This window comes from Oncorhynchus mykiss, chromosome 19 (assembly GCF_013265735.2).
Source record: "Oncorhynchus mykiss isolate Arlee chromosome 19, USDA_OmykA_1.1, whole genome shotgun sequence".
NCBI lineage: Eukaryota > Metazoa > Chordata > Actinopteri > Salmoniformes > Salmonidae > Oncorhynchus > Oncorhynchus mykiss.
Genome location: NC_048583.1, coordinates 10049056 through 10069260, shown reverse-complemented (window position 1 = coordinate 10069260; position 20205 = coordinate 10049056). Strand labels below are relative to the sequence as shown.

General features: G+C 43.7%; 1 protein-coding gene across 7 annotated transcripts in view; it reads left to right on the top strand.

Moving 5' to 3' along the window:
• The window catches only part of LOC110498641 (protein FAM13A), a 78277-nt gene that overhangs the window by 7651 nt on the left and 50421 nt on the right, over positions 1–20205 (top strand). For 4 of the 7 annotated variants that reach the window (XM_036954217.1, XM_036954215.1, XM_036954216.1 and 1 more), the window contains exons 2-5: positions 2750–2960; positions 6210–6419; positions 12110–12287; positions 17804–18005. In XM_036954217.1, coding sequence (XP_036810112.1) covers positions 2750–2960; positions 6210–6419; positions 12110–12287; positions 17804–18005 — 801 coding nt within the window. Of the gene's footprint in view, positions 1–2749; positions 2961–3864; positions 3986–6209; positions 6420–12109; positions 12288–17803; positions 18006–20205 lie in introns of those variants that run through there. The other 3 variants (XM_036954220.1, XM_036954219.1, XM_036954218.1) reach the window with 3 other exon arrangements.

Sequence of the window (20205 nt, the reverse complement as noted above, 5' to 3'; positions counted from 1 at the left end):
GCGTGCCAATGTCAATGCCACGGTGTGTGTGTGTGTGTGTGTGAGAGAGAGAGAGAGGAGAGAGCCATCTCCGGACCCCAAAGGGATCCCAAAGGTGTGTGTGAGAGAGAGAGAGAGAGAGAGAGAGAGAGAGAGAGAGAGGAGAGAGCCATCTCCGGACCCCAAAGGGATCCCAAAGGTGTGTGTGCACGCCTGTTTGTGTGTGTACATGGGGTCCTAATGCTAAGGCATCTGTCATGGTACAGCTCCCCTCTCCGTAACCCTCTGAGCACCATCTGGGAGATGGGTCCCAAATAGCCCGGCTGAGATTATAGACGTATGTTTGAATCAGTGGAAGACGAATGGTTAAATCCAAAAGTGACATCAGGCCTTAGATGGTTGTGTTGAATTAGCCCGGTCCCAGACATTGACCATATGAGTTGACAAGATAACACAAACAGATCTGGGACCAGGCTAGTGTTGAATGGATTGGGGATATGCAGAGATCAGTGTAATAGTGCTTCCCTTTACGACAGAGTAGTGATGGCTTTTGCCTGGAGTGTGTGGTAGTATTGTCATTTTGTTTGGCCGTGCTTGCTGCTGTGTTGTGCACATGCATTGACTCATTTAGTCACATTACGTAGAAATGAAGTGTCCAGATAGAACGGGTAATAAATATTCTTTCTTATCTAGATTAACAGGTTCATAAAGAATGTTTTAAATGAGGCACTTGACTACTACTTAATAACTACATAATACAATGATCCCATTGTGTCATACAGGGCCTCCCGTGTGATATAGTGAGGCCCCCCTCTCTCGCTCACCTCTTTCTCTCTCTCTCCGTCTCGGTCTCTCTCTCTCTCTCTGTGTTCTCTCTTTTGAAGTGGTGCACTCCAGGGTGACTGGATGTCACATGCTCAGTTTGATGCTGTGACCAGCCAGTGTGTGAAACAAAGCCCTACTCTGATCCTGTGTAGAACAGAGAAGTAGTAGCTCCTCTGTTGTGATGCTGTTGGACCTTGATGTCAATCAACAAATAAGTTACTGTAATCACGTGTGCTAATGTCACACTTAGTTAGTTTAAGAGTTAGTTAGACTAAGAGTTTACACAGTACTATCAGTAATCTGATCCTATGAAAGGAGTGTGTGGCGAGTGCGAGTTAGAACAGGTGGCAAGTTTAGTGGGTCATAGTAGATAGCCAACAGCTGATGCAAATACACACGTACATACAGGCCTAATCTATCTCACAGTAACGTGTGTGTGTGTGTGTGTGTGTGTGTGTGTGTGTGCCAGGTCAACTCTATATGAGAAGCTTACATCGTTTGTACTCAGAGGGTGATGGGTTAACATGGGTATTTAGAAAATGAGTTTTTGTCTCACTGTATAGCCACTGTATAGCCATTGTATAGCCACTGTATAGAGACTGTATAGCCATTGTATAACCATTGTATAGCCACTGTATAGAGACTGTATAGCCATTGTATAACCGCTGTAAAGCCACTGTATAACCACTGTATAGAGACTGTATAACCACTATATAACCACTGTATAGAGACTACAACCACTGTATAGCCACTGTATAGCCACTGTATAACCACTGTATAACCACTGTATAGCCACTGTATAGCCACTATATAACCACTGTATAGACTGTATAACCACTGTATAGACTGTATAACCACTGTATAACCACTGTATAGCCACTGTATAGAGACTGTATAACCACTGTATAACCACTGTATAGAGACTGTATAACCACTGTATAGAGACTGTATAACCACTGTATAGAGACTGTATAACCACTGTATAGAGACTAACCACTGTATAACCACTGTATAGCCATTGTATAACCACTGTATAGCCACTGTATAACCACTGTATAACCACTGATAACAACATGTATCTGTCATTACTATCTCTTGCATGCTTGAGTTTCAGTTCCATTTATATTGACATTATAGTTCCCCAAACTGTTTTAAAATGTGTACACAACTAATGTATTCATAGATTAAGTATTTTTTTAAGGAACGTGTGCAAAACATAGTACATATAGTGCCTTCAGAAAGTATTCACACCCCTTGACTTATTCCACATTGTGTTTTGTCACAGCCTGAATATAAAATGGAGGGGTATGAATGCTTTCTGAAGGCACTGAATAAAACACAGGAGAATAACGCCTTTAGGTCAGGGAGTGTTTACCCCATAGAACCCCACAGAATGAATTCTGTTTCTATGGTTTACCCTATGACTTAATGCAAGCTCTACAAGTATAATGTAGAAAGTAAACAGACTCTAGACAACAGATGGATTTCCAGCCTCTTTCCTTTCTATCAATATATCCCAAGCTGTCAAGCCCAGCTTGCAGTCCACTTCAGTGTGTGTGTGTGTGTGTGTGTGTGTATGTGTGTGTGCATGCCAGCTCTCTTCTCACTCACTGCTTGCCTCGGTCTTCACCCCTCCCCTCAGCCACAGGTGTGCATGGTAACCAAAGCCTTGTCGTAGCAACCGGTACACAGCCCAAACCCCTCCCCTTTCCGTTCTCTTCTCCCAACACTAACTCTCTCCCAACTTCTCTGTGTGTCGGCTTGTGTGTGTGTGGCCCTTTCCAAAGGGCCCCTCCATCCCTTCCACACACTAACTGACTCTGTGCCTGTGCCAAGGCAGAAGAGGGCATACCCAGCCCCTATGGAGGTGCCGGACGTGGCAGTGCCCACAGTGCCAGTAGTACCCGTTGCTGACTGCTGCTCTCTGCTGTGTTCCTATCTCCAGCACAACAAGGCTGCGGTACAGATCAAGCAAGACATGAAGAAGATGGTCCAGTTGCCCATGCTGAGGGGGACCTCCAGGGGACCTCGAGGAGTGGAGGCCAGGGGCGGAAGTCTGTTCGGCGTGTCCCTGCTGGAGCTCAGGGTGCTGGGCCTCGTGAAGGATGGCGTGCCCCTGGTGGTGCGGAGCATGGTAGAGTTCCTCCGAGAACATGGTGAGCTGAGGAGGTTGGGGGTCAAGGGGGGGAGGGGAAGAGCAGATGCGGGGATAGGACGGTCTTTAATGTTTCTATACACAGTCATTTTCTAATGGTCATTCTGCATCCATTTTGATTCTGAAGTAGTTGAAGGGATGGCTCGATTTTGTTAGCGAGACTAACTTGTTATTATTAACAAACAAGTTAATGCGATCAGTTTTTTTCTGACTTGATTTCCTCGATTTGATCAAGTTGAAATCCACTGTAAATGGACGGGAGTGATAGCTGCTACTGTGATAGCCACATCCGTAGATATAGAACTCTGCTTTATACTGTATCTATGACCACAGCTATCTTTCTCTGGCATTGAGTCAATAACCCACCTGATTGCTGTCAAGACAACACAAGGTTAACAATGACAGTGTTAGCCCTCAGTCCAAAGTCACTGTGTTCACTGGCTAGTTACGCTTTGTATAAGTCATCTCAATGCAAAATCATGTGTTACATTTTAACATCCACTGTACCTTTGCCTCAAGACTCATAATAATTTTATAACTTCATTTTTTATTTATCTTCCTATTATGAAAAGACCATGTCATTACTTAGACTGCCAACTGTAGGTTGTGTTGTGTAAAACCACATTTTACACTATTTGACATCACGTGTTACTGTTATGATTTGCAAACCTGTCATTTGATTGGTATAAATACAAATACAAGCTCCATACCATGATAGACGTATCCTTGGTTTATTCTGTATTATCTTGCTATCAAATGGTCTATTTAGCCCTTCTAGTAGTAATTTCCTTGTTTCCCCACTAGAGGTCAGCGTAGTTCTATGATACAGCAGTAGGATGTCCTCTTCATGACCACATGACGCCCTCTCGCAAACTCAGCACACCCACATCATACATTGGGCCTTGCACATAGTTCTTTATTTGTGAGTGTGGTTGAATAATCAGGTCACGCATCGTTGTGATTAGGAAATAGGAGGGAGACAGGAGCACATGCCATGTGGATAAAGACAGAGGGTATTGTTTTTTGGTAACAGTTTTTATTTTTTTACATTTTACAGTTTTAGTTAGGTAATAGTGAATGTGCCTGTAACGAGCGTTTCTTAATTACATTTCAATCTCCGGTTTAAATGATTAGTTCTCTGCAGTGTTGCCATTGCAGCCCACTGGTCTCGTAGCATTCGGTAGGATGTGCAACGTTTTGGAACGGTCAGAAAAATATGCTACAGCATGTACAGCAAAAATGCCTTTCTGACATGTAGAATAAGAAATCACGTCATGGCATTTCTGTCTGCAACGTTAGACAACTGCATGTGGCCCTGTAGACCGTTCACAACAACAGCAGAGCAACGCTTAATGCCGTGTAATTCCAGAAACTGCCGTCCAATTTAATAAAGTATAACTCACATGGTTGCAGCGGCAGGTAGCCTCGTGGTTAGCGCGTTGGCCCAGTAACCGAAAGGTCACTAGTTCAAATCCTAGCGCCGACAAGGTGAAACATCTGTTGATGTGAGGAGCAAGGCACTTAACCCTACTTGCTCCAGGGTCACTGTTGATAATGGTTGACCCTAGCTGTGACCCCCCTCCTCTCCGAGGGTGTCTCAGGGGGAGCTGGGATGTAAAAAAAAGTCCTTTCTAATTCACACATGCATATAAAACACACTTGTACATTTGTGAAATAGGACAAATATAAGCACCCACCAAATGAATGCATCAACTTGACCCTTTGTCACCTGTGTGTGTGCAGCAATGTTCAGTGATCCAGAGAGACTCTCCAAGTTGACCATGAAAGGTTCCACTCCCTGTCAATGTCTGGGAGTAGTATGGTTGTGTTATGTTACTGGATATAGTGTGCACACTGTTTACCATGGGGGAGAGCAGGGATCCCCAACCCTGTTCCTGAAGAGATACTGCATCCTGTAGGTTTTCACTCCAACCCTAATCTAGCGCACCTGATTCTAATAATTAGCTGGTTGATAAACTGAATCAGGTGAGTTACAACTAGGGTTGGAGTGAAAACCTACAGGAGGGTGTCTCTCCAGGAACATGGTTGGAGATAACCTACAGGAGGGTAGCTCTCCAGGAACAGGGTCGGAGTGAAAACCTACAGGAGGATAGCTCTCCAGGAACAGGGTTGGAGTTAACCTAAAGGAGGGTAGTTCTCCAGGAACAGGGTCGGAGTGAAAACCTACAGGAGGATAGCTCTCCAGGAACAGGGTTGGAGAGCCCTGGGGTAGCGTAATGTCTTAATTAGGTGTCCAAGAAACATAAAACAAACATTCTGCCATCAGTAGAAGAGATTGACTGTCCCTCTCTCGTTCTCCTCCCCAACATCTCTTTTGTCTGGTTACTCCCCCAATGTCTCCTTTGTCTGGTTACTCCCCCAACCTCTCCTTTGTCTGGTTACTCCCCTAACCTCTCCTTTGTCTGGTTACTCCCCCAACCTCTCCTTTGTCTGGTTACTCCCCCAACCTCTCCTTTGTCTGGTTACTCCCCCAACCTCTCCTTTGTCTGGTTACTCCCCCAACCTCTCCTTTGTCTGGTTACTCCCCCAACCTCTCCTTTGTCTGGTTACTCCCCCAACCTCTCCTTTGTCTGGTTACTCCCCCAACCTCTCCTTTGTCTGGTTACTCCCCCAACCTCTCCTTTGTCTGGTTACTCCCCCAACCTCTCCTTTGTCTGGTTACTCCCCCAACCTCTCCTTTGTCTGGTTACTCCCCCAACCTCTCCTTTGTCTGGTTACTCCCCCAACCTCTCCTTTGTCTGGTTACTCCCCCAACCTCTCCTTTGTCTGGTTACTCCCCTAACCTCTCCTTTGTCTGGTTACTCCCCCAACATCTCCTTTGTCTGGTTACTCCCCCAACCTCTCCTTTGTCTGGTTACTCCCCCAACCTCTCCTTTGTCTGGTTACTCCCCCAACCTCTCCTTTGTCTGGTTACTCCCCCAACCTCTCCTTTGTCTGGTTACTCCCCTAACCTCTCCTTTGTCTGGTTACTCCCCCAACATCTCCTTTGTCTGGTTACTCCCCCAACCTCTCCATCTTATCTCCTCATGCGTTCTATCTGTTTGCATCTTCTTTTCTATTCCTTCCACGTTCCTCCTCTTACCTTACTCTCGCCATCCCTGTCCCTCGTCATCCCCCTCTCTATCCCCCTTTCCCTGTGCTTCTCTACCCCTCTCTCCACCTGCCATCATTTCCCATCCTCCACATCCCTCCATCATCTCGCCCCTCTCTCTTCTCTCTCCATCCCCAGCTCTTCATCATGAGGGTCTGTTCAGGGTCAACGGTAATGTGCGGGCGGTGGAGGGGCTGAAACAGCGGCTGGAGAACGGTGAGGACGTGGACTTCCTGGTTGAGGCGGATGTGTGTACAGTGGCCAGCTTGTTCAAACAGTACCTCAGGGACCTGCCAGGAGGCCTGGTAGACTCCACCGTACAGCCTGCCCTTATAAAGCAGCACCAGGGTGAGAAATGTTACTGTTTGGAATAGTACAATGTCGTGTGTCTATAAACTGTGAAGGAACTTGTCCTTTGGGGCATAATGGTCAGATAATGATGATCGATTTGATCATAGTCTGTCAACAGGGCTCTTCTCTAGGGTCTTTGACCCTGACTGTCTCCATTCACAACATTAGAATTGTGACAGCCCACTTCTCTAGTCATATGACTATCATACCATGTACTGTATTCCCATTCTCACATCAGTGATTATTCCCTTAACCACGGTGTCGAGGTCACAAATGAACGGTAATGATACATAGTCATTATCATTAAGCAGCATAATCATGCTCAAGCGGTGCTTCCATCGTTACCAGATACTACATACCACACCAGTGTAATCAGTGTTATCGTTCTTCTACAGAGATCCTATCAGAACAATCTACAGCTAAGAATACCAGTTGGCACTCGCCCTAAACCATTTCCCAATCCCACCTATACATCCTGCAGCTCTTCGCCAGTGTTCTACGTATCTAGATCACGGTTCTGACTTCTGATTCGCTGAAAACAGGCTATGTTTAGATGTCTGCATGGGTCACTGGCTGGCCCTTACACTGTGCAGGAGACAGGAGTTTACCTTTAACACAGAGGAAGTGTCTGGACCACGGGACTGTATGTCAGACATACATTCACTGACTCAGGCAGTGGAAAGGCAGAGAGACAGACATTCACTGACTCAGGCAGTGGAAAGGCAGAGAGACAGGGGATGCATTGGCTTCAGCTCAGAGTCCTTCTTCACAGACTCCTCAGTCCTTACAGTGTATATTATAAGTCCATATAAGGTCAAGCCAGTCCCATGCCCGTCACAGACTGTACTGGCCTTACTCTGGTCTTAACTCACCTCCATGATGATCTAGTTCAAGCTGGATAATGGAAAGGGAAGGGAATCTAGTCCCTGTTCCAAATGGTTCCAAACAGTTCCATATTCCATATGTAGTGCACTCATTTTGACAATCTCTGTTTTGGTCAAATTGCTCTGGTCAAAAGTAGTGCACTATATAGGGAATAGGGTGCCATTTGGGGCATAGACTGTGTTTTGGTTCAAAGTGACTTGTGGTTGTCAGAGATGACAGAAAGTGTATATTATAAACGTTTTGGATGAATAGGAATATTTGTCATGGCTTGGTGCCAGAGGATGCATTAAGAGAGTGTGGGCCTGGCTGGGTACAAGTCAATGAAGAAGCAGGACTTGGATTGGCGAGAAAAATAACTGTGATTGGTTCAAGTCCTGGTGCCAAGGTACAGGAAAGGGTTAAACTGAGGGAGGGAATAAAGAAGTGAGGGATGGATGGATGAGCAGACAGCAGGAGAGCATGACTGTTACGATCGTCGATGGAAGGATCAAACCAAGGTGCAGCGTGGTAGGCGTAAATTTTCATTTATTAAATGAACACCGAAACAACAACAAATACAAAAACGAAACGTAACGTAACTATATAAATATATAAAAGATATGCGAAGAAAGATGTAAATATATATATATACACACAGTGCCTTGCGAAAGTATTCGGCCCCCTTGAACTTTGCGACCTTTTGCCACATTTCAGGCTTCAAACATAAAGATATAAAACTGTATTTTTTTGTGAAGAATCAACAACAAGTGGGACACAATCATGAAGTGGAACGACATTTATTGGATATTTCATACTTTTTTAACAAATCAAAAAGTGAAAAATTGGGCATGCAAAATTATTCAGCCCCCTTAAGTTAATACTTTGTAGCGCCACCTTTTGCTGCGATTACAGCTGTAAGTCGCTTGGGGTATGTCTCTATCAGTTTTGCACATCGAGAGACTGACATTTTTTCCCATTCCTCCTTGCAAAACAGCTCGAGCTCAGTGAGGTTGGATGGAGAGCATTTGTGAACAGCAGTTTTCAGTTCTTTCCACAGATTCTCGATTGGATTCAGGTCTGGACTTTGACTTGGCCATTCTAACACCTGGATATGTTTATTTTTGAACCATTCCATTGTAGATTTTGCTTTATGTTTTGGATCATTGTCTTGTTGGAAGACAAATCTCCGTCCCAGTCTCAGGTCTTTTGCAGACTCCATCAGGTTTTCTTCCAGAATGGTCCTGTATTTGGCTCCATCCATCTTCCCATCAATTTTAACCATCTTCCCTGTCCCTGCTGAAGAAAAGCAGGCCCAAACCATGATGCTGCCACCACCATGTTTAACAGTGGGGATGGTGTGTTCAGCTGTGTTGCTTTTACGCCAAACATAACATTTTGCATTGTTGCCAAAAAGTTCAATTTTGGTTTCATCTGACCAGAGCACCTTCTTCCACATGTTTGGTGTGTCTCCCAGGTGGCTTGTGGCAAACTTTAAACAACACTTTTTATGGATATCTTTAAGAAATGGCTTTCTTCTTGCCACTCTTCCATAAAGGCCAGATTTGTGCAATATACTACTGATTGTTGTTCTATGGACAGAGTCTCCCACCTCAGCTGTAGATCTCTGCAATTCATCCAGAGTGATCATGGGCCTCTTGGCTGCATCTCTGATCAGTCTTCTCCTTGTATGAGCTGAAAGTTTAGAGGGACGGCCAGGTCTTGGTAGATTTGCAGTGGTCTGATACTCCTTCCATTTCAATATTATCGCTTGCACAGTGCTCCTTGGGATGTTTAAAGCTTGGGAAATATTTTTGTATCCAAATCCGGCTTTAAACTTCTTCACAACAGTATCTCGGACCTGCCTGGTGTGTTCCTTGTTCTTCATGATGCTCTCTGCGCTTTTGACGGACCTCTGAGACTATCACAGTGCAGGTGCATTTATACGGAGACTTGATTACACACAGGTGGATTGTATTTATCATCATTAGTCATTTAGGTCAACATTGGATCATTCAGAGATCCTCACTGAACTTCTGGAGGGAGTTTGCTGCACTGAAAGTAAAGGGGCTGAATAATTTTGCACGCCCAATTTTTCAGTTTTTGATTTGTTAAAAAAGTTTGAAATATCCAATAAATGTCGTTCCACTTCATGATTGTGTCCCACTTGTTGTTGATTTTTCACAAAAAAATACAGTTTTATATCTTATATCTATGTTTGAAGCCTGAAATGTGGCAAAAGGTCGCAAAGTTCAAGGGGGCCGAATACTTTCGCAAGGCACTGTATATATATATATATATATATATATATATATATATATATATATATATATATATATATATATATATATATATATATATATATATATATATACACGGGACACGACGAGGACAAAGGACGCCTGACTGCTATGCCATCTTGGTATTTAATGACAAAACAATGAATGACAAAAAGATGGGGTAGATGCATTGGCCAATAGATGCATCCCCATCGGAATGATAGAACGATAGATACGACAGAAAGATGGGGTAGATGCATTGGCCAATAGATGCATCCTCATCGGAATGATAGAACGATAGATACGACAGAAAGATGGGGTAGATGCATTGGCCAATAGATGCATCCTCATCGGAATGATAGAACGATAGATACGGCAAAAAGATGGGGTAGATGCATCCTCATCGGAATGATAGAACGATAGATACGACAGAAAGATGGGGTAGATGCATTGGCCAATAGATGCATCCTCATCGGAATGATAGAACGATAGATACGACAGAAAGATGGGGTAGATGCATCCTCATCGGAATGATAGAACGATAGATACGACAGAAAGATGGGGTAGATGCATTGGCCAATAGATGCATCCTCATCGGAATGATAGAACGATAGATACGACAGAAAGATGGAAAACATTTGGACAGGACACACGGATCTATTTTATGCCCCCCAGAGAGGTGGAGGGTGATCTGAATGTTCCCGCTCTCTGTGTGTGTCATGTGTGTTGTTGGAATGGCCACAGATGATGCATCATGGGTGCCAGGAAACCCATCTAAAAACCCAGTGTGGGTTGGCTGACATTTTACTGCTCTGGCAGGTAATGTCACCCATTAGCAGATTGCAGTGTTCGACGCGACCGCATGTGACAGGTTTGCCACGTGAGGGACTTTTCTGCTATGTGACTGCCATGGCAACGATAAAGCAATTACAATATTCTGGATTGTGATGAATTTTATTGTGAATATTCAGTTTATGGTTGGTCAATATGAACTATTTAGCCTCAATCTCAAGCTTCCTCTCTTTGTCAGGCCGAAATTCTTTGATATTGTTTATCTGGTTACTGATGATATGTCTTACCTTGGAGAAATTAAGGGAAATATGCGAAGTGGTCACTATCATAGACACCAATAGAGACATGTTAGTGATAGCGGTCACTAGTCTGAGATTAGGGTCAGTCTATTTTGTTGTGTGGTAGAAAATGACAGTGGATCAACTGAGTAACTCTATGGTCATATAATACCCAGGAACAAGCCTGTGTCTGGGTGGTCTTGGCAGAGTGAAGGGCTGACGTCTCCATCTGATCCCACTTCACCTCTCCCCACACACACACACACACTCACATGCACGCAAGGGAGCGTACACACACACACACACACATCTCTGAACTTCACCTCACCAGACATGCAACAGCTGTGAGTGCTCTCAGAGCTCCTGATTCCCTCCTGCTGTGTACACACACACACACACACACACACACACACACACACACACGCCTTACTCAAGACCAGTAGGTATGTCCCTGTATCCACCCCTGACCCCAATATGAATCCTGACTGGCATCATTATGTTTTCACTGCCTTTTAATTGTAATGTTGTATTGAACCTTTATTTAACTAGGCAAGTCAGTTAAGAACAAATTCTTATTTACAATGACAGCCTACCCCGGCCAAACCCTAGTCCGGGCGGTGCTGGGCCAATTGTGCGCCACCCTATGGGACTCCAATCACGGCCGTTTGTGATACATCCTGTAATCGAACCAGGGTCTGTAGTGACGCCTCTAGCCCTGAGATGCAGCGCCGTAGTCCGCTGAGCCACTCGGCTAAGGTATTGATGCTAAGGTATTACCAGCATCGTGGTCATAGATTATACATTTAGAGCAGGTGTGTGCGTCATTCTCTTTCAAATATCAATGTGTGTCTAGGGTGTTAGTAGGCTTATTTTCAATTGGACACACTTGACCTTAAGCCGAAAGGCCACGACTCTCAGAACCCAAAACCAAAGCTTGTGTGTGTACTTGTTTTGTCAGTCATGATGGACTAATTATTATTTACACATTATAAAGTAGGTCATGTGAGCTAAGGTATTATTAAAAAACAGGATCATGCCAATGCATTGGTATCTGGGTTAATAATCGTATTTTCTCCTTCTCATCAACAAAGTGGAGCTTCAAAGTCCAGTACTCTCAAAATGCCTTCCAATCTTTTAATTGTTGATCATGTTGTTTCTACATATTTGTGGTTTCCTTCTAGGTGTGCAGCTGTTCAACCAAAGCACAACACAGTCTCTCCCCTCTCTAATAATGTCTAGAATAGAATACAATTACCTCAGTTAGCAGTCGCTCTTATCCAGAGCAATTAACAGGGGCAATTGGGGTTAAGTGCCTTGTTCATTGGCAGATTTTCCCCCTAGTTGGCTCTGCGATTCAAACCAGCGACCTTTCGGTTACAATGCTAAATTACCTGCCGCCATGAATTGAACAGAACAGCTTTATTTTCCTCAGAGTGAACTAGTTTTTAAATGGATCTTCCTGTGTATTTCCCTCCAGAGTCCAGTGAGGATGGTTTCTGCTCAGACATGAGGGTCTTACTCCACCAGTTGCCAGACATCCACTACAGCCTCCTACAGTACCTCTGTCTCTTCCTCACCCAGGTGGACCAGCGCCACAGGGAGAACCTCATGACCGCTCTCAATCTGGCAACTGTCTTCGGCCCCAATGTCTTCCAGTAAGTTTTGCAGCCCGTCTCTGGGATTGGTGTTAGTGGGTCAGTGAGTTAGTGGTATAACACACTTAGGTTGCCATGTTGGTCCAATGTCTTCCAGTGTGTTTTATTACATGTTCATGGGATTGGGGGATGGGTGTTAGTTGGGCATGGGTTTAATAAGACAGATGGGTTGCAAGGTGGGTCTAAATGGCAGGTGACTGTCATTATGTCTAAGGCCTTGTTAAAGTCAGGTTATGGTATATGTGTTACGAGTCATGCATGATGTTAGGGAGGAAAATGGTTTGACAGAGCGTTAGTGCTGTATCATTTTAAAAAGATACACAGAAACGGTTCAAAATCAAATGTTATTTGTCACGTACACAGTTTGTACAGTAGGTATAAAAGGTGCAGTGAAATGGTCGTGTACTAGCTACCTCAACATTGCAGTACTATAATTAAGCAATAAGGCCCGAGGGGGTGTGGTATATGGCCAATATACCACGGATAACCACTGTTCTTAAGCGCGATGCAATGCAGAGTGCCTGGATACAGCCCTGGATACAGCCCTTTATAATAGCAATAAGGCACCTCAACAGTTTGTGCTATATGGCCGATATACCACGGCTAAGGGCTGTGTCCAGGCACTCCGCAATACGTCGTGCCTAAGAACAACCCTTAGCCGTGGTACATTGGCCATATAACACACCCCCTCGTGCCTTATTGCTTAAATATACCACGGCTGTCAGCCAATCAGCATTCAGGGCTCGAACCACCCAGTTTATAATCAATAATATTTTTTTTATAGAATAGTCGTTTTTGTATTTTATTTGGATCCCCATTAGTTCCTGCCAAGGCAGCAGCTAATCTTCCTGGGGTCCACATAGTAATATCCTGGTATGTACTCAATAGGATATACAGAATAGATAATGTATGTGCTATGTCAAGTATGACTGTATTTACCATATAAAGTGGATAATGTGCTGGTTGCGCAGTTGACTAAATAGTATATTATAGAACAGCAGTGTTGTGCTTGTGTGTAAGGGTTGGCTGTGTGGAGAGTCCGTGCAAATAGTCTCTAAGGTGTAAATAGTCAGTTCATAGTTTGATTCATGTTAAATTGTTCCATATAATAATTGTTCTATAAGACAAAACACGCCTGTATAAAATAAGAAGATATAACAGAACGGGTCCTGAGAACTCCAGCAACCTCCAATGAGTTGTCCTGACTTCCTCACGTCTCCACTCCAACAACATTGATTGATCCCTTGCTATTTACCACCTGCTGTTTTAAAGGGTAGAACGTTCCTTAACAAGCGTATTAAAATCTGCTTGGATGTTGATTTATTCTTGGAGCATATCGTTATCCCGCCTGAGAGGTGTGTGTGTGTGTGCGTGAGAGAGATTAGGCTCTTGTGGCCTGCCTGCCTGTCTATAACAGTCTTTGAATAACACACACACATACAGTAGCTATCTCTATGTACCGGGACTTCTTGGCTGACTTGCCTAAATAGTTGGAATCAGGTTGATGTTTTGTGTTTCCATCAACATTGTCCTATTCTAAACCGGTGTTGATATGTGTTGCCATGTGAAAGAGTAGGTGGGAGAAAGGGAGAGGGCTTAGGCACACGCTGTTGCACACTTTCCTGGCTCATCCTCTGTCTCTCAATCATCTCTCTATTTAATTTTACCTTTATTTAACCAGGAAAGTCAGTTAAGAACAAATTCTTATTTTCAATGACGGCCTAGGAACAGTGGGTTAACTGCCTGTTCAGGGGCAGAACGACAGATTTGTACCTTGTCAGCTCGGGGGTTTGAACTCGGTTACTAGTCCAACGCTCTAGCCCCTAGGCTACTCTCCCTCCTCCTCCACCTTCTCTGTCTATCTCACACAAGCCTATGCGTGTGAGCACACACACACACACACACACACACACAGTCTTGTACAACTAACCTTGTAGGGACACATTATTCAGTTCCATTCATAATCCAATTTTCCCTAAACCTTAACCCTAAACCTAACCCTAGCTCCTAAACCTGAAACTAATTCTAACCCTAACACAAATTCTAACCTTAACCCTAAACCCCCTATAAATTGCATTTGACCTTGTTTGGACCAACAAAATGTCTCCATTTGGTCAAATTTTTGTTTGTTTACTATTCTTGTGGGGACTTCTGGTTAAACACGTCCACACACACACATACACTCCACCTCTAACCAACATGGGGGGCTGTAGGCTTAACATGCCATTAATGTTGTGGTGATAGAAACCTCACCAAGTGCACTCAGAGAGGGCTCATGCATTTCTCCTTTACAGTTCACATTCTCTTCCACTTCTACCGGCATCCCTTTGAGTGGTACTGGCACTACTTGAGAGGAACTAAAAGGAAACTCATCCCTGCCTGTAAATTCCACTGACAGGGTTTCAGAGGTGCTTGGTGAATATTACTTGAAGTCAGACTTTCTAACACAAAAGTTAACCAAAAAAAGTCCATAGTAACAATATTGTTGGATCAATCCGACTTCCGTGAGTCGGTGGTAAAGACTTTAAGTGGTCTGATACGTATCACACACCTTAAAGACTCTACTGCCCTCTCTGCCCAATCTGTCGTACATCGTTATTAGTGGGCGTTCCCAGTCATCCATGTCCTTGGCCCATGCCTTCCTGCCCGCATTGCTTATAAACGGTGTCTGAAGACACACAGACCAAAGTGTTCTGTCTTCTGTTCTCACAGTCCCATCCCATTTGGCTTGCACCGTGATCGAGGGCACTATGTTCCACCCCTGCCCGCTTTCTTGCCCACCTGATTGGCAACCATATCTTATAATAACCCCTGGTGTCTGTGCCAGGGAATCCGTCTCTGATGGCACATCGTCTCTATCACTGGAGGGTCTGTACAGGACATAGAGTTGGAAAGAGGCCACGCACCCTATCTTTGCCATTATTACGTCCACAATGGTGCTGTCCACTAAAATAGGTTTTGTGGCAACTGTGTCCTCTATCGAACTCTATGGTACAGTAACAGGACCAGGGAGTGACCAGAGGAGGCTGGTGGGAGGAGCTATAGGATGACGGGCTCATTGTAATGGCTGGAATGGAATAAATGGAACGGAGGTTTCCATATGTTTGATGTGTTTGATTCTATTCCATTGATTTAATTCCAGGTATTACAATGAACCAGTCCTCCTATAGCTCCTCCCACCAGCCTTCTGTGGAAGTGACATACCTCAGCTGGGGCCTTAGACTGTACACCATGTCCTCAGTTTGTTCCCTCCATCAACCAATCAGAGAGGGGTATAATTAGGCCCAGAGCCCAGGCCATGTAGGCATGTTAAACAGCTGTTCAGGAAGAACTCAGTGACATGATCTGGTATCAAGTGCTACTGGATTGTCCTGACTTGGCCTGACATGGTACTGGAATGTGCCCTACTCCAGAGGAGGCTGGTGGGAGGAGCTATAGCAGGACGGGCTCATTTTAATGGCTGGAATGGAATTAATGGTACGGAGTAAAACGTGGTTGCCATATGTTTGATGTGAAACCATTCCGCCCGATTCCGGTTACCACGAGCACTTCCTCCCCAATTAAGGTGGCACCAACCTCCTGTGCCCTACTCATCGAGATCCACTATAATATTACTGTCTTCTATTTAATGATGTGGCATCATGTTATCCGCCGTAAGAGCTGTAGATAAGGGCTGTAGATAAGCACTTTGTCGATGGACTGTTGTGTTATTATGATGTGAAAGCTGTTGTGGTGCTTGTGTTTTCCTTGAACCATGTTGTCCTTGTTGACCTTGTTTTGTGTCAAACGGCACCTGCAGAAATGATGTATTGTAGCTTTTGATGCCCTTTGTCATGGCAGGGAAGTTGTTGTATTGCAGCAAATAGGGGGTGGGGCTTGAATGATAAGTACCCTGTGACCCTATGTCTGTCAGTCAAACACCTACAGTGGCTTGTGAAAGTATTCACTCCCCTTGGCATTTTTTTATTTTGTTGCCTTACAACCTGGAATTAAAATAGATTTGGGGGGGTTTGTATCATTTGATTAACACAACCTACCTACCACTTTGAAGATGCAAAATATTTGTTATTGTGAAACCTTTGACTAGGCCATTCCAAGACATTTAAATGTTTCCCCTTAAACCACTCGAGTGTTGCTTTAGCACTATGCTTAGGGTCATTGTCCTGCTGGAAGGTGAACCTCCGTCCCAGTCTCAAATCTTTGGAAGACTGAAACAGGTTTCCCTCAAAAATGTCCCCGATTTTGGCACCACCCATCATTCCTTCAATTCTGACCAGTTTCCCAGTCCCTGCGGGTGAAAAACATCCCCTCAGGGTGATGGGAGGTATTGGGTTTGTGCCAGACATAGCGTTTTCCTTGATGGCCAAAAATCTCAATTTTAGTCTCATCTGACCAGAGTACCATCTTCCATATGTTTGGGGAGTCTCCTACATGCCTTTTTTTTCTTTAAGCAATTTTCTGGCCACTCTTCCGTAAAGCCCAGCTCTGTGGAGTGTACGGCTTAAAGTGGTCCTATGGACAGATACTCTAATCTCCGCTGTGGAGCTTTGCAGCTCCTTCAGGGTTATCTTTGGTCTCGTTGTTGCCTCTCTGATTAATACCCTGCTTGCCTGGTCCGTGAGTTTAGGTGGACGGCCCTCTCTTGGTAGGTTTGTTGTGGTGTCATATTCTTTCCTTTTTTTATATTGGATTTAACGGTGCCCCGTGGGATGTTCAAAGTTTCTGATATTTTTTTATAACACAACCCTGATCTGTACTTCTCCACAACTTTGTCCCTGACCTGTTTGGAGAGCCCCTTGGTCTGAAAGACTCTGGGGCCTTTCAGAACAGGTGTGTATATATACTGAGATCATGTGACAGATCGTGTGACACTTAGATTGCACACAGGTGGACTTTATTTCATTAATTATGTGACTTCTGGAGGTAATTGGTTGCACCAGATCTTATTTAGGGGCTTCATAGCAAAGTCGGTGAATACATATGCAGGCACCACTTTTCTGTTTTACATTTTTTGTAATTTCTTTGAAACAAGTTATTTTTTTCATTTCTCTTCACGAATTTGAACTATTTTGTGTATGTCCATTACATGAAATCCAAATAAAAATCTATTTAAATTACAGATTGTAATGCAACAAAATAGGAAAAACGCCAAAGTGGATGAATACTTTTGCAAGGCACTGTAGCTAAACTAAAGATGGTGGATAAATGAAGAAAATGTATTCAGGTCGTTTACCATTGGAAAATAACGGTCAGTTCCGGTCTACTTAACTGGGCGTCTCTCCCCTAGAAACCAATGCAATAATATCTGGGTCTAATCTACTTAGTTCATTGACTTTCATTGAACCAGAAAAAAACAGTGAGTGGGGTGTCTCGCTTCCTCTTCTGTCTCTGGCTAAACTACCACCCCAAGAGTTCCAATCCTTTTGTCAATGTTGCTACAATATTGTACTTATGATAGTGACAATTTGTATCATTATATGCCATCTCTAATCTTCTCTGTTTGTCTCTGTCACCAGTGTGTCCTCTGGGTTCGATGGGATCCAGGAGCAGAACATCTGTAATAAGATCATGGCAAAGCTGATCCAGAACTACAGCAGCATATTCAACAACAACCACCAAGATGACGACCATAAAGAAGAGCACTGTGTCTTCAATAGAGATGGAAACAGAGGAGAATACATACAGGAATCTATACCCTCTAACGTCATCATTGTTAAAGTGAGTTACTGGTATTTTACATGTATTTTATACAAATGTTCATACTGATCTGGGCTGGTTTGGTCTTCCCTGTCTATTTCCTATGTGGGCTCTGGTCAAAAGTCGTGCACTATGTAGGGCATAGGGTGCCATTTCGGAATTTATTTTGGGGGTACATTTTGTTTGCCTGCGAGTGATGTTATACCCATCTTTGAATTGATTTGGCTTGACGCAATCTCAGTCACGACTCTTCCAAGGGAACATCTTTGTTTTGATGTTCTGTTCTTGCTATCGGTCCATATTTAATGAGTCTAGACTACCCTTTGATGCGCTTGAGGAGAAGAAAGTCATATATAATGGGAATACACATACAGGCACAAGAAGATCCATCAAGCTGTAAAATATATTTATTTACCTGCTTTAAGAATCCATTATGTTTGGTTGAATTTTCACAAAACAGTAAGGATTTAAAAATATAATTATTTCCCAATTGTCAATCCTGACTTGGGCCTGTGCCCTTAGTGTCAGAAAGGGCCAATATTGGTCAGTGTAGAAAAGGCCTCTGGCGAGTTTGACCTGTTACAGTATACCCCTAATGCCGTTTTTAACTACAGTACCAGTCAAAGGTTTGGACACACCTACTCATTCAAGGGTTTTTCTATATTTTTTATATTTTCTACATTGCAGAATAATAGTGAAGACATGAAAACTATTAAATAAGACACATTAATCATGTAGTAACCAAAAAAGTGTTAAACAAATCAAAATACGTATATTTTAGATTCTTCAAAGTAGCCATCCTTTGCCTTGATGACAGCTTTGCACACTCTTGGCATTTTCTCAACCAGTTTAATCTGGAATGCTTTTCCAACAGTCTTGAAGGAGTTCCCACATATGCTGAGCACTTTTTGGCTTCGCGTATGCTGAGCATTTGATTTCCTTCACTCTGCAGTCCATCTCATCCCAAACCATCTCAATTGGGTTGAGGTCGGTTGATTGTGGAGGCCAGGTCAAACCAGATGGGATGGCGTATCACTGCAGAATGCTGTTGTAGCCGTGCTGGTTAAGTATGCCTTGAATTCTAAATAAATCACAGACAGTGTCACCAGCAGAGGACCCCCACACCATCACACCTCCTCCATTCTTCACGGTGGGAACCACACATGTGGAGATCAACCGTTCACCTACTCTGTGTCTCACCAAATCACGGCGGTTGGAACCAAAAATCTCCCAATTTGGACTCGTCAGACCAAAGGACAGATTTCTAGCGGTCTAATGTCCCTTGCTCGTGTTTCTTGGCAAACCTGTTAATTGAAATGCATTCCAGGTGACTACCTTATGAAGCTGGTTGAGAGAATGCAACTCTGTTATCAAGGCAAAGGGTGGCTACTTTGAAGATTCTCAAATATAATATATTTGTATTTGTTTAACACTTTTTTAGTTACTATGTGATTCCATATGTGTTATTTAATAGTTGTGATGTCTTCACTATTGTTCTACAATGTAGAAAATAGTCAAAAATAAAGAAAAAGCCTTCAATGAGTAGGTGTCCTAACTTTTGACTGGTACTGTACAAGGGTCTGGTTACTCGACTAACAATGTTACCCCAGACATACTGTACATGACTTCATGAATGCTTTATTTTAAGAGTATGTGTCAAACATACCTAAATTCCATGAAATAGCACTTTATCATGAGTTCCATTTTGAGTTTCTCAATCACTTTCTACATAAAGGACAAAGTGGTAATTTGGTCAGTCAGCCCTCAAAGGAAGTGCTGAGTGTATTTATCATTGCATGTTGTGTGTGTGTGTGTGGTGGCCTCACGTGAAGATATCTCTAGTTCTGTCCAGTGCTGTAAATGTCTGTAGCAGCCAGGGGCCTTAGGGGCCTCACAACACCTGAGACCCCAGTTGGCTGCTGACCTGTGGGATATCCCTCCGCCTGACCAGCTCCTATTGGGATCTCCTTACACACAGGGCTACATCTCCTGAGGCTGCTTTTTGACCATTGACCTCCCACATGCCGCTCATTGCTTTTCTCCGCACGCAGCCATGGATACAGGTGCTCCTGTCCTCTTATTGTAAGAAAGAGGGGGGCATGAGTTGACCATGGGGGTGTTTGAGTGGAGGGGTTGGGGTTAGAGGTTAGGGTCAGACAGCACAGCACAATTTACCTGTCTCACTTGTTCTCGACACTGTTGTGAGGGAGGTAGAACACAC